The sequence below is a fragment of the Phascolarctos cinereus genome, unplaced genomic scaffold (genome assembly GCF_003287225.1).
Source record: "Phascolarctos cinereus isolate Bilbo 61053 unplaced genomic scaffold, phaCin_HiC Scaffold_7;HRSCAF=346, whole genome shotgun sequence".
Lineage (NCBI taxonomy): Eukaryota > Metazoa > Chordata > Mammalia > Diprotodontia > Phascolarctidae > Phascolarctos > Phascolarctos cinereus.
The window spans coordinates 32,100,399-32,116,227 of NW_027556180.1; the positions used below are offsets into that span (position 1 = coordinate 32,100,399).

The 15,829-nt window shown below is 41.4% G+C and overlaps 1 protein-coding gene across 10 annotated transcripts in view; it reads right to left on the reverse strand.

Annotated features, from left to right (window-relative positions):
* The window catches only part of TNIK (TRAF2 and NCK interacting kinase), a 415,562-nt gene that overhangs the window by 115,944 nt on the left and 283,789 nt on the right, over positions 1-15,829 (reverse strand). For all 10 annotated transcript variants that reach the window (XM_020980386.2, XM_020980405.2, XM_078147460.1 and 7 more), the window contains exon 11: positions 9,483-9,549. In XM_020980386.2, coding sequence (XP_020836045.1) covers positions 9,483-9,549 — 67 coding nt within the window. The remainder of the gene's footprint in view (positions 1-9,482; positions 9,550-15,829) is intronic.

Sequence of the window (15,829 nt, forward strand, 5' to 3'; positions counted from 1 at the left end):
ACTTTCTCCTCCGGAGCCAGCTGGGTCCAGTGGCAAGATATAGATCAGGACAACTGGGGAGGACCACATCCAACCAATGGTTGACCATTGTGTACTGAACTGTAATGGTAGTGCATGCCTTCAATGGCTTAAGCATCTACATCAGGGATGGGGAGCCTGTGGCCTCGAGGCCACAGGATTGGTTCTGTAAAACTTGGACTCAGTCAGAAGGCTGTGTCCAAGGACTTAGAAGGTCACATGTGGCCTCAAGGCCATAGGTTCCCCACCCCTGATCTACAGGATGCCCCCAATTGCTATTACTCTCCCTCCCTAACTACATTGTATTTAGCTATCATGTATTTATTTTGTACTTACTCCATATATCCATATATATGTATATGTTTTCTCTCTGGCACAATGTTAGACTCTTGAAAGAAATTTTTTTTTCATTTTATTTTCTTTGTATTTATAGTGCCTGGCATATATTTGGCGCTTAATAAATGTCTATTCATTGGTTTACTGAAATATGAGATTTGAATTAAGTGATGTAGAAAAAAGGGAAGCTGAGCTAAAAGAACAATCTATTTGATGATTATGGCAATGTAAATAAAGGTATCTGGGTAGGGGAGCTGATCAGCACACCGCTGATCAATTGCTTTCCCCTTAGCCCAGTTGAGGCAAACACAGAAAATAATGGGCAGGTTGGTAAAAGACGACATGGTGTTATGGTGTCAAACTAGGACTAACAGAGGCTTTATTACTATTTGTTACCATTTTATGAGGTGTGAAGATGTTTTTCCATCATCGTGGATGGGATTAGAGAGCCACTAGCCTTTGACTGGCAAAAATATTGGCCTTGGTGTCCTTAGAAAAGGAGGACCATCAGCTGTGCCCGATTATCATCTAAGTAGTCTTCCTTCTGGTGTCACAGAAAAGGACCCAGATTTGGGAGTAGAATCTAGGTCTTGAGGGGGAATCATTCTTTAGTTCTCAGGGAAGTGAGATTTCTTTCTCTTTCCTCTTTACCAATGCCCCCACAAGACATAGTGTCTGATTGCAGAGCTACTCACTCATTAGAAGCTACCAGATCAGCAGGGAGAAAGCTCAGTGAGTCCAGTGAAATAAACCACCTACTGAAGATGGAGAAAAGAATGGATAACTGGGACTTCAGGCACTGAGGACATCAATGGCCTTGACCACATAAGTGAGTGGCTCCCTACGATGGAACTCAATGGGTGTGCTTACTCTTCCATTGGTGATGTGCATAGTTGAGGGACAGCAGTTTGAAGTTACCATTCTTATGATGCGCATCAGCAAATACATTTTTTGAGCTTATTGTGCCAAGTAACTCTTTAAGGTAAATACACAGGTAAAAGCTCAAAAACCATAATTTGAGGAGTTGGAAGCAAGTATAAATGTCACATCATCATATAACACTGTGCCTCCCACCATCACAGCAGCAACAGAAAGGGGAATATTTACCTAAAGGACTTACAAGATGTGATATGGAAACCTTTAGGGAACAAAGGTCAGCATTTGTGAATGTGGTTGTATCAGTGGGAGTATCAAGATGAAAGCTCTTGGTAATATTCTACTGGTAAATAAAGTTTAATTTATAAGAAAATCTGCTGATGTTTAAGACTCCATTTTCAGTAGCTTCCCATTGCCTGCAGAATACAGTTTAACCTGCTGATCCCTAGGTCCTCTATAATTTGACTCCAACTTATCCCATCAATCTCATCTCATACTTTTCCCCTTCATGGAGTTTTAGGGCAGATAGGGGGCTAGACCTTGGGTCAGTAAGACATAGGTTGAAATCCTACTCTATCATTTAATAACTTTTAATTATAGACACCGCTCTGAGTCAGTTTTCGCATCTGTAAAAAAGGAATAATAACAGTTGTAGTTGCTTCGTGGGTTTTTTTGCAAAGATCAGCTGAGACAATGTGCTTAAAGTACTTTATAATCTTCTCAGTAGTAGGTGGCAAGCTTCTCCAAGCCAGGGCTATGCCATTTTTACCACTGTATCCATAATGCCTTGTATATTATAGGAGATTACTATATATACACATATATGTATACACACAAACACACACACACACACACACACATTTGTTGAAATGAATAGAATTCAGTATGAAACCAGAGAGTAGGCGGAAAACTTACCTTCCCCAACAGATTAATACTATAAATAATATTTCAGGAGACAGAGTTAAACTACTTGAGAATAAATAATTTTAAGCACTGGAACACAGGTGCAAGCTCTATGCTAATTACAAATTAACTTTATCTAATATTCCTTCTGATTTAAAAAAAAGTATAGCGAGCAAATGCTTATGCCAAATGAGCATCAGAAATCCAAGCAGCCACAAGCAGATCAGTGTTGCCATCAAATAAAACTTACAACAAAATTAATCTGACAGATATGAATGAGCTGCATAATGGTTATTGTTCATATAGTAATTAGTTCTTATAAATGACTATAATTAGCATAATTTTTATATAGTCAATTTCAGATTTCAGTTTCCCTTTTTTCTGTTAGTTTTCCAATATCTATAAGCAGCATCAACAATGATAGCTTCTCTCTGCCTTTTAATCCCTTCCCTCAGCTGTTTATCTTGCCTGTCTGTCCCATAAGCACAGAATCACACACACACACACACACACACACACACACACACACACAAAGACTAAGGTTCTGAATCTGACTCCCAAGTGCCAGGGCATGGTTTAGGGTTGAGGCTTCCTATGTTGAAGTTGGGGCTGGAGGGAGGCAGGGCTCAGAGAAATTTTATTTGTTTGTTTGCTGGCTTGTTTGTTTATTTGACAGATAGTAGTAGAGTACTACTGACTGGCTTTCCCCACGCCCCAATGAAGGGGCTGCAGTATACAAGCGAAAACTGAGTAGTGGTTATGGTGGGGTTTTCTGCAGCCTTTCCAGAGCTGGGCATAGAGAGAGGCTACAGGCAGGACACTCTACCTTCTATACTTTCCATAAAGCACAAAGGAGGATGCCGCCTAAACTACACAATTGCTTCATTAACTTTCCTAGGCTGGGCTCCTGGACTCTTAGCCACTGTCTCTCCAGTTCAGTATTCTGCCAGGCATCCCATGGCTGGGCATGCCCTATATTGTCCAGTTTTCTCAAGTTCAGAGAAGGGAGCTAGACAGACCGAGGAAAAAATGATTCCACTCCATCCTCTCCTCTGGGCATTTTTATTGGCATTACCTCTCATGCCTGGAATTCTCTCAATCCTCATCTCTGTCTCTTGGTCTCCTGGGCTTCCTTCAACTCCAGGCTAAAATCCCACCTTCAACGGGAACCCTGTCCCAGTCTCCTTCATACTAGAGTCTTCCCTCTAGGATTCTTTTCCAATTTCTCTTGGATGCATCTTGTTTGTACATTGTTGTTGGCCTGTTTTCGAGTTCATCAGCCTGTGAGATCCTTGAGAACAGAGACTGATTTTTGCCTTTCTTTGTATCCCTAGCATGGAGCCCAAGTCCTGGCATGTCCTACTAAGCTATAAATGCTTCAGTCAGTGAATCAATGAATCAATCAACAAACATTACATACTATTATGGTCAGGCACTCTGCTAAACTGGGGTTATAAAGACAAGAGATACTACCTGCCCTCAGAGAGCTTAGATTCTAAAGAAGGATCCAAAATAGGTACATGGCTAATATAGGCTAGTTTGCAAGGAAGGCCCTAGCCTCTAAGTGGAATCAGGAAAGGCTTCCTATAGGAGGCGACACTTCTAGTATGTAAGCTTAATTTGTCCATATACGAATATAGAAATTATCACTAAAAATATAATATATGTACATGTCTGTCCCTCTAGAGGGGCATCTAGGTGGCTCAAAGGATAGAGCACCAGGCTTGGAGTTAGGAAGACTCATCTTCCTGAGTTCAAATCTGGCCTCAGATACTTACTATCTGTGTGACCCTGGGCAAGTCACTTAATTTTGTTTGCCTCAGTTTCCTCATCTGTAAAATAAGCTGGGGGGGGGGGCAAATGGCAAATCACTCCAGTATCTTTGCCAAGGAAACCTCAAATGGGGTCATGGAAAGTCAGACAGAACTGAAAAACGACTGGACAAGTTCCCTCTAGAATGTAAGCTTCTGTTGTTTTGCTTTATGTTTCTGCATCCAAAGTATCCAGTAGGTGCTTACTGAGTGCTTGTTGATCAAAACACTGAGCACGAGCCTTTATATCCTATGCTGGGAGCCCTAGCTAAGTTGGGAGAGGTACATCAGCAGATTAGCCACTAATCAAGATTAGTCTTGATTTTTTTTTCTCGCCCTGGCAATCACCACCTACTCAGTGATGCAGGGAGACGCAATCTACGTTGGTGGAGGACAAACCCATACCAGGAAAATCAGAGGTCTTTGAAACACTGAAATCTCTGAGACTAGATCCTCTCTGGAATTCTTCTTTCCCCACCTGCAATGACTTGATGTGAACCAGACCCTTCTGCAAAAGGTGAGGAGGGGCTGCTAGTGAAGGAGGAAGGGTCATGAAGGATCAAGGCAGAGGCGCCCACATCTCCCTCTTTCCCAATTTTTACTCTGTGTTAGGTTGTTTACTTTCAAATGAAAATTGGGAGCAAAGTTATTTTTATTCCACTGGGTTTCCCATATGGGCGACTTCTCAGAGACTCTGTGCTCCAAGCTGGGCTGTTTGCTGTTCCTCTCACCCTTTGCTCAGCTTCTTGCCTTTGTTTCATGCTGCTCTCTCTTGCAGAAATCCTCATTCCCTCCAGAACTGCCTTGGCAATTTCCATTCATCCCCCACAGTCTAATCAAGGATTGTCTCCTCCTTGAAGCATGCCCTGATCTCTCTGTCCTCTCAACTAACAAAGTTCTCTGGGTCTCCCTCATGGAAAAGTCATACTCTAGCTTGTATTAGTCTTATTTGTGTGTATGTCTTATTAGTCCTCCTAGGCTGTAGGTAGACACTGGGCTATCCATCTTTGTGTGTCCCAAACTGGTACCATGAAAAGAACACTTGCTTTGCACATTTGCATTTGAATCCCACTTCTGAGGCTAGCTAGCCTGTATGATCACGGGCAAATCACCTCAACCACTCCATGCCTCAGGGGTAGCATCTGTAAAATAAGGGGGCTTGGATTAGCCTATTTCTGAAGACCCTCCCAGCTCTAAGATCCTACCTAGTAATCAGCACTATGGAGAAATAACTATAGAGTGACATTTGGATCAGGACCCCGAAGGAGGCTTGTGAGTAGTACTTTTATCTCCTACTCCTAGACAATTTGTATGGAGAAGGGACTTGGAAAGGAGACTCAGTTTACCTTGTGTGTAAGGCCATTACATGCCCAGAGGTCAGCTGCCTTAGGTAGATGTCAGATTGAAAGCAGTTATAGCAAGCCTCTAAGTTTGACTCTGTTCATTTCTTTTTGGTAGCTTTTGATAGAATGAACCATCAGTCTCCAAATGATTTTCCAAAAGTACCGATCTGATCATGTCACTTCCCTGCTCAACAAACCTCAGTGACTGCCTATTACTTCTGGGACCAAATGCAGATCTTGCTGGCTCTAACTTACTGTCCTTATTAGATATTAACCCCCTCCATAACTCCATGGGCTAGTCCAACTGGCCTTTTCTTACCATTCCTCACAACTCTTTCCTTCAGCCCTTTACAGGGATTGTTCTCGATGACAGAAATGTACTTGTTCCAGAGTTCCTGGTTTCATTCAAAGCTCAACTGAAGGCCACTCCCTGCTAGAAGTCTTTCCCAGCCCTCCCTGCTGCTACTGTTTTCTCCCCCAAAACTGTTGTTGTTTTAGTTGTATCCAAATATTTATGACCCCATGAGGGGTCTTCTTGACAAAGATACTGGAGTGGTTTGCTATTTCCTTCTCTAGCTCACTTTACAGATAAGGAAATGGAGGCAAACAAGGTTAAGTGCCCAGGGTCACACAGCTAGTAAGTGTCTGAGGCTAGATTTGAACTCAGGTCTTCCAGACTCCAAGCCTGGTACTCTATCCACTGTACTTCCTAGCAACCCCAAAAATCACCCTGCATTTATTTCGAATATATTCATATGTATTGCTATTATACATCCTATCATATACATTATTATATAAATACATGCATACATATATACATGTATAAATTTTATCTTTGTACTCCTAGTACCCAGTACAATGCCTGCCACATGACGGGTATTTAATAAATGCTTATTGATTGAAGGAATGATCTGATGGGATGCTGGGATAATGGTGCCTTCATGGTGAGGTTCCCTGGACATGGAATTGCCAATCTGTTCCCCTTAAGAACATCAGGCCTTCTCTCAAAACTTGAAAATAAGCAGAGATATGTCTTGTTCTCTTGAAGACCATATGCTACAAGTTAATGCTACCCAGATCATAGATTCAAAAGTTCAAACCCCAAAAAGCACCATTTAGCCCCAGCCTCCTCATTGTATAGATAAGAAAATGGAAACTGAGAATAGCCATGTGAATTGGCCATGGTCAGAGAGGTAGCAAGGATAAGAGATGGAATTGGAAGCCAAGCCTTCTGACACCAAATTGAACATTATTTCCACTGGAGCATACTTCTTTTGAGAAGGCATAGAGGGCTCATTGCCCCAACTAGATTGGAAATTCCCTGAGGGCAGGCTCTGCAATGTGCTTTTTTTGTACCCCCATGCCCCTCCTGAAATGCTCTGAAATCTTTCAACACTCAAAAAACACCTATTGAAGAAAAGTTCTCCTTTGATGGCTGGCTCATTGTGAATGTTGGTCACTCCAGGTTCTTGAGAGCTATAGCATCAAATAGGGCACTAGACTAATAATGCAACAGGAAAATTAACGATGCTTAAGAAATATCGATTGATCATAAACCCAGAGGCACCTTTCAGTCCAAATCATCTCAGAGTGCCCTGGTTATGACTCTGAAGCTGCTATCTAATTTCTAAAATGTCCCTCTCTACTCTTCAGGAATTCAATAAGATTAAAGTCTGTAAAAACAGAAACATGGACATAATTCTTAATTATGATAGGATGGCATGCCATGGTTATATTAAGCAAAGGGATCAGTTTGTGAGCTGGGGAGAGCCCAGGGAAGGGACCAGACCAGCACAAGCACAGCTCAGCTTGAAAAAACATACAGGGTGTCTCGAAAGTCTCAATGCAGTTTAAGCTTAAAATGGCACAAAAACTTTTGGGACACCTCGTGTCATTGAAACAGTGCCTAATTTGCATAGGTAGTCAGTCAGTCATCAGAAAGTCCATGACACTTCTCTGGCTGGATAACCTACTAGAAAATAGCATGTGCCAGTGGGATTGGACAGGCTACAACTGGAGAGATAGCATTTGGTATTCTACCTCCGAGGACGGCTTCATTTTCCACACGGTTTCCTGGGAGCCATTCTCTTTATACTGCCAAATGAGTCATGGCCAACATTTTAAGCCTCAGGTGCAAGGAAGGAATTCTTTGGTCTTTGCCCTTGGAAGATGATATGTCTGAGCTGGCTATCTCTTGGCAGGCAAAGGGTTTATACGATTGCCATTTTACCTCTCATGGGGAAAAGAATCACAGGGAGGTGGTCACCTTAGGCTTGTTGGCTTAAAAGTTCAGAATTGAGGAAAACTCAGAATCAAATTCATGGCAGCAGAAAACACATGGATAAAAAATGAGGAAATGTGATTCTAGAAAAAGAGCCCTGGCTTTGGGTTCAAATCCCAGCTCTCACAAAGGGTGAGATGCTTAACGTATTAGGCCAGGGCTGGACTGGATGGCTGCATTGATCCTTTCTAGCTCTGAGGCTATGACCTTGCAATTTTATGACCTCTTAGGTCACCTTTCAGCCCTCAAGTTATGATCTCCTTATTACAGAAGACACCTAGCTGGGGTGCAAAAAGGATTCTGTTTAGGACTTCTTATATACCAGGCACTATGCTAGTGCTGGGAATACAAAGAAATAAATGAAAAATAAGCTCTCAAAGAGCTTACCTTCTATGGGGGGAAAAGATATATACATACACACACACACACACACACACACACACACACACATATTATATATACACATATATATATATATAATATACATACATATATCATATATAGAGAGAGGGAGAGAGAGAGAGAGAGAGAGAGGGAAAGACAGAGAGACAGAGAGACAGACAGAGAGAGATGGAGAGAGAAGGAGAGACAGAGAGACAGAGACAGAGGGGGGGGACAGAGAGAGAGAGACAAAGAGAGGTAAAGAGACACAGAGACAGAGAGACAGACAGAGAGAGGGAGGGAGAAGGACACACTTAGATAGAGCTAAGAGGGCACAACAGATAGAGCATTGGGCCTAGAGTCAGGAAGACCTTTCAAATCCAGCCTTAGATACTTAACTAGCTGTGTGATCCTAAGCAAGTCACTTAGACTCTATCTGCCTCAGTGTCTTCATCTATAAAATGGGGATAATAATAGTACCTAACTCTAAGGTTGTTGTGAGGATAAAATGAGATATCTGTAAAGAGCTTTGCAAACCTTAAAGCATTATATAAATGCTAGGGATGATTGATGATGATGATAATCATATAACTAACTTAACTAACAAATCAGGGTATCAAGGAAGGCCTCAAATAGGGGGTGGCATAAGAACTAATTCTAGAACAAAGCGAGCGATTTATAAGAGGCAGAAGTGAAGGAGAAGAGGTTTCCAATCACTGGTGACAATCTTTGCGAAGGAACAGTGGCTAGCCCCAGGAAGACCTTGTTTGGAGCACAGCACGCAGGCCCATTTGCTAACAACAGCAAACATTTCTGTAGCACTTGCTTACTATACGCCAGGCACTGTCCTAAGCATTTTACAATCTTATCTCATTTGACCTTCACAACAACCCTGGCTATAACACAGTCTGTGAGGGCTGGTATCATGTCATAAATTTAGGAAGATTGGCTGGCACCAGGTTTGGAAAGGCCTGAAATGCCAAACTGACAATTCTTCAGTATTTGTCTTAATAGATGTAAGTTGCATATGAATACTCCAAGGCAAGGATCATAGGATCACAGGTTTAGAGCTGAGAGGGTCCTAAGAGGCTATGTAGTCTAACCTACCCCTCCCCCCTCCTTTTTTAACAGATGAGGAAACTGAGGCCCTGGAGAAGTTGAAACAGTTAAATAGAAGTCCTGGAATCCCACCTTTTCTTGGGCTCTCTGGATACTGTTTTCAGAAGTGATTTCTGACCCTGATTATCTTAATACATGCCTTTGTTTTCCACTGTTCTTTGTATAAGTGGAAGAACCCTCGGCCCTATATACCTAGGGGGACGGATACTTGAAGTCTGACTCTTTTGTATGGCTTTCTCCAGAGATATTCTCCAGAATACTTAATTATGCTAAAGGGTAATGAGCTAAACAAGGTCATTCTCAAGGAGCCTTGAAGCAAATAGATGAAGAGAAAGAGAAGGAACACCAAAAGGCCAAAGAAGTACGAGAAAAATGAAAGGGTTGGTTTGGATTTTTGTGTCCCGTCTTTCTTACCTGGGCTCTCCAGAGTCATTTTCCTCCTCCTCTTCTTCACTGCCACTGTATTCATACTCAGTCTCATCTAGAAGTAAATTCACAGACCATGAGAGCTGGAAGGGACCAGAGAGAGTGCTTAATGTCCACCTCCCTCCCACCCATTTCACAAAGGATAAAACTGAGACCCAGAGAGGAGATGTGACTTGGGCTAGCATCATGTAGATAGGTAGTGATAGAGCAGGCCATGATCCCAAGTGTTCTGGCTTCCAGGCCAGTATCTTGAGACAGAGTGTCTTTGGGACTGTCTACCTGAACCACTGGGCTACTTATTGAACCAAGGGTTCGGGACATAAAGCCCAATGCCCTGAAACATCTTCTTGAACTATTTCCAGGTTTTCTCTCTCATAGCTGCTGCTTATACCAAAGGGATTAAAAATGTCAGAAATTACTTTCATTTTGTAGCAACTTTATACAGGGGTGATTCAATTAAATTCAACAAACAGCTACGAAACACCAAGATGTTCCAAGCACTGTGCTGGGTAAAATGTTAACAACTGAGGCATGGTGACCTCAACTGCATGGAAAAAACATCCCAAATCACTAATAAGAAAAATGAAAATTAAAATATCTGTAAGATTTCAACTCATATCCATCGAATTGTCAAAGATGGGAAAAGATAGAAACAGTCATTGTTGGAAGAGGTAAAGGGAGACAGCCAGTGTTTGTGGGACTGTGTATTGATCTAACCACCCTGGAAAATCACTCTAAAAAAATAACTAAATTATTAATATCTGAGAGTTGGTCTTAGAGTCAGGATGACCTGGGTTCAAGGCCTACCCTGGACTATGTGATCTTGGGCAAGTAACAGAACCTCTTTATGCTTCAAGTAAGTCTCTAAGACTATCCATTGGGTATTATTTACAAAAGGCAGTGTGTACTTCCCTAACTTGGGAGAGGGAGGGAAGTCTCCTCACTGGGAGTTCCCAAAAACGATGAAAGCCTAGGTCCAGGGCCCTGACCCCTCCAAAAAACACTGAAAAACAGATACTTAAATAGCACTTTAAATTTCACAAAGTGCTACAAATGGATTATTTCATTTAAACCTAAAAACAACCCTTTGAAGTGGGTGTTATTATTTTTATCTCAATTTTACAGATGAGGAAATTGAGACTCAAAGATATTTTGTGATTTCCCCATGGTCACATATTTTCTAAGTGTCTGAACCCCAAGATTTCCTGACTCCAAGTACAGCATCTTTTAAAAAAATATTTATTTTACTTTTAATTCATAGAATAAAATAAACATTTCTATAACAAAGTAAAATAAAAAAGATTGCATATGAGACCATAAATTTCTTATGTGCCACTTGCTATTTTTTAAGTATATAATACAGTTATCATGTAAATTTCTTTTCTTTTCTTTTCTTTTTTTATGCTATCTGCATCCAGGTACAGCATTCTTGCCACTGCACCACACTGATTCTCCAACTCCCCATCTTGAGAAGTCTTTCTTCCATGAAAGGACAAAGCACTAATTGGTTTTCAGTTTTGGTGTAAATATCACATGTAGAACAATCAGTTTGAGGCAAGAATTTTGGCTATGATTTCTGCAGACGTACAATTTGTCTACCAACTGTAACTTGATAAACAAGAGTGTGGCTGATGCACAGCTTGTTTTAAAAAGCCTCCTATTTTACGTCACTGGATCCCATCCCCCGCACTGCTGTTACTGTTGGACAGCTGCTCGAGGTTAGAAATTGCAGCTTTCAAGAGACCTACAGTAGACTGCTCATGAGACCAAGGTCACACTGTATCCAGGAGCCGGGGAAGCACATAGGCTGCATGAGAGGACCTGACATTTACTAAAATTTTTAAAAAAGCTGCTTGGCTTAAATCACAGGACTAATTAACCAATTAATACCTCAAAGAGCTATCAGAGAGGCAAAGACAAAAAAATTATAGATGCTGAAAAACTTTAGGAGTGCTTATTCTCCATGAATAAACCATTAAATTCATAGGGTCATAGATTACAAATCCACACATTTAGAGCAAGAAGCGTCCTTAGAACTCACTTCATCCAACCCCCTCATTTTACAAATGAGGAAAGTGAGGCCCAGGAAGCTTGCTCAAGGTCACATACATTACAAGTGACAGAGACCTGGGATTTGAACCTAGGTCTTCTGACTCCACATTAGTCACTTTTTGTAAAGTATGATGCTATAGCTGCTTTTGGTTGTTTGCTTTTTGCCTGTAGTTTTCTTATGTTCAGTCAGTCAATCACTTATTCCTTCATTTATTTATTCATTAACACACATTCATCAAATGCCTACTATTGGCCATCATACAGGGCATTTCGTTGACCATGTCTGAGCCTTTGCATCAGCACGCACCATCCTCCAGAACCCTGAGCTTCCTTAAAAGCTGAGATCAAATACCACCTCCTAGGAGGTGCTAGAGTGAGGTCCCTGCCTCTTCTCTCACCAAAAGGAGCTAGAATTTTCTTTTTCTTTCTTTCTTTTTTTTTAACATCTAAGGGAAGGAGGAGAGGATAAGGGAGGGATCTTTATTTTATTCTATCTATCTATCTATCTATCTATCTATCTATCTATTTATCTATCTATCTATCTATCTAGGCTAGGCACTGGGGTTAAGTGACTTGCCCATGGTCACACAGCTAGTGCGTGTTATGTGTCTGAGGCTGGATTTGAACTCAGGTCCTCCTGAATCCAAGGCCTGTGCTCTATCCACAGCGCCACCTAGCTGCCCCTGGGATTTTCTTTATAAATAGGTACTGTACGTTTATACGTGTACACATTGTTTTCACTAATAAAATGGAAGCTCCTTAATAAGCCCTGAGGACATTTCCTTCTTGTCATTCTATCTTCAGCTTCTAGTATACTACTTGGTAATTTGAATATGTTTATTGATACTGTGCATAGAACACCATGCTAGCAACTGGAGGAGATGTAAAATTTAGATAAGATATGGATCACTTCTTTCAATAATAATAATAATGATGATGATGATGATGATGATAGACACTGATAAGAGGCAGCATGGTATAGTAAACAAAGCCAACCTTTACAATATTCTCTCTCTCTCCACACACACACACACACACACACACACACTTGTCTGAATATCAGATTAGTACTCACATAGGTATATGTACTACAATGTTAGTTATCCCCATTTCACAGATCAGAGATCTGAGGCTAAAAGGTCAGGTGACTTGGCTAAGGTGTCACAGCTTGTAAAAAATGGCATTTGGATCCAGGTTTTCCTGACTCACAGCTTTATCCTCTTTGTTGTGGAGCATACAGTCTTAAAGAATGCTAAGACTCCAGCACAAATAGCAATGCTTTATAATATCACACAAACGCATCAGAGGATTTTCAAATAGTGTACTACAGGAAGACCAATGTAAGGGGTGTGTGTGTTGTGTGTGTGTGTGTGTGTGTGTGTGTGTGTGTGTAAGGAAAATACGTCCACATTTGTCTCCCTACCTATAAAGGCATCTGACTAAATGTACAATTTCATGGTTCCATATTGAAACTTCTGGTGAAATGAACAAGCATAGAATTCAGGGAGGAATGTGGAATACTTATTTGATGAAGAAGATTATGGCAAAGGAAAGAACCACATTAATCTAATTACTTTCCACCTCTAGGGGAAAACCTTCATTTATCGGACTACCTAATTTTAATACTTTGCCAGAATCTGCCATGATTTCTTTTGTATTACTGAGAAGAATGAGCAGATGTCAATATTTCTCATAGAAAATAGAATTCCATTTAAAAATAAAGCAACATAACGAAAGGTAGAATTACAAGCTTCTCCCAAAGCATTTGTCATTGAGGAGGCTGGAAGTAGGATGAGCAAAGATTAAAGGAAACAAACTGAGTCACTTTCACATAAAGGGCTTCAAGTGGATGGGATTTAAGTATCCGACATTACACCTTGTTTTGATCGGTACTTGGAGATTAGCAGTGGGCCTCTGGGAAGTCCCAGCCATAAGAAAGATCCAATGCCTCTTTAAGTCATCGTGAAACAATTCAGAAACCTATTCCCCAGTATCCCAACGACTCCATCTGAAGCTTTCAGTTAGTGCTTCGTGCCGAGATTTCACTCACTGTGGCATTCCCCCACCCTACATCATACATAGTAATAACAGGACCTAGATCAAAAGCGATCTCAGCCACATATTAATCAGACTTTGGACAGGTGGATTCACCTGCAGGGGATTCCATCTGTAAAACAAGAGAGGCTGGGCCAAGGGTGGGGAACCGGCGGCCTCGAGGCCACAAGTGCAGCCCTCTGACTGAATCCAGGTGAGGCTGGCTAGAGGCTACAGGTTCCCCACCCCTGCTGGACCAAATGACCTCTAAGATCTAAGAGCTGAAGAAGAGAGCTTAGAAGATGTAGCAGAGTTAAGTAAAACAGAACCCCTGTCTTGGCATCAGATTTGTCTCCCACCATGGAATGGAAGCTCCTTGAGGGCAGGGCCTGTTTCATGTTCCCTCTGAATCCTCGGTGCCTAGTACTTAGTGGTGCTTGGTCAATGCTTACGGATCAACTGGTGTGGACTCAGGCCCCATTTCCACTATTTTGTGTTCATGGGTAAATCCCTTCACCATTCTGAGCCCCTAAGTTCTTATTTTGCAAAATGAAGATAAAATACCTGAACTGTCCACCTCACGGGAGTTGGTCAATAAGCATTGATTAAGCACCCTTGATGGGCTAGATGCATGGCAGATGCTGGAGACACAAAGACAAAAGTGAAACAGCGCCTGCCCCCAGGGACCTTGCCTTCTCTAAAGAGAGAATGCATGCACAGAAACTCAAGCACAGGAAAAGTGCGCACTAGAGGGGAGGTAGTTAAGGAGGTCAGTAGAGCGGTCAATATGCCTTTAGGGAGGGAGAACAGTAGCTGTTGGAGTTATTAGGGAAGGCTCTGAGTAGAAGGTTCCGTATGAGTTGTATCTTAAAGGAAAAGAGAGAAGTCATGGGGTAGAGCCAGTGCGAAGAACAGTTTGGCTGGAGTATGGAGCATGGGAAGGGGAGGAATGCACACAGAGGCTGGAAAGATGTGCTGTCTATTTTAATGGGCTTTAAAAGCCAACAGAAGAGTGTATATTTTCTCTTAGAAGCCTTGGGAGCTCCTAGAGTTAACTGGAGAACTCTGACATGGTCAGATCTGCGTTTAAGGGATGTGCTTTGGCAGTGGTGCAGAGGAGAGAGACTGAGGCAGGCAAAAGGCAGCAAGAACGCTGATGAGTGCCGGGGAGGTCTTTAGCTAATGGAGTGGCCATGGCGGGGGGAAAGAAGGGGCAGATGCAGGAGATGTTGGTAGGGAGAAATAGCCCATCCTATTTGAGAGGTACATGTTGAATACATTAAATACTTAAAAAAGAAAATTCGAAAGAAAATTAAAGGGTTATGATCTGCTCGGCTAGGGAGAAATCATAATTGCTTGGATTTTTTAAAGACTTTTAAAATGTGTTTGAATTACTTTTAAGTTGAGGGCAGATTATAAATTCAAATATAAATGGGTACAAACAAATAAACAAAAAATAAAGAAATGGCTGGTCCTGATGAGCAAAGGAAACATACATACGAGTGCTAAATGTAAAGCAATCGCTAAGTGTGAACAAGGGTGGCTATTGGTGGGTCTAGAGTCTACACAACTGCTTTCAACTCACTGGAAATATAGTGAAAACAATAAATGACATCACCTTTTCTCTTCTCTGTTAGAGGGTTGGGGGGCACAAACTGGGACATGAGAGTGCAGAGAATGTTTTCAGTAATTACTCAGATGTATAAAGAAAAGTCAATGCTGCAATAATTTTCTCTGGGAGGTCTGTTTTCATATGCTCTGTCTCAGAAAGGATTTGTTTTTTAGTTTTATAGATACCTTTTTTAAAAAAGCTTTTTCAGACTCAGTTTTCTCATCTGTAAAATGTTCACTCCATAATAGCCACATGCCTCCCTCACACTGAACTTTCTCTTCCAACAAAGAAAAGGGTTAAGCAAAAACTGACCAAAGAAACGACTGTGCCTAACAGATTATGAAACATTTTCCTCCTTAGCAGCAGGAAGAAATATGTTTTCTCCTTAGACTGGAGTTTACAAAAAGAAGATCCTGGGTATTATTCTTTTTAAAGTTAGATCTGTGATTTTATTGGTATAAAGAACTCCTGGTGAGAAACCATCCTCTACTAATAAAAACTGGCATCATTCCTGAACATTATAGTCTCAGGGAGTTGTTTAGATGGTATAGTGGAAAATTTTGGACTTAGAGTCAGGAAAAACCGAGTTCAAATCCAGCCTCAAAGACTTACTAGCTGTGTGACCCTGGGCAAGTAC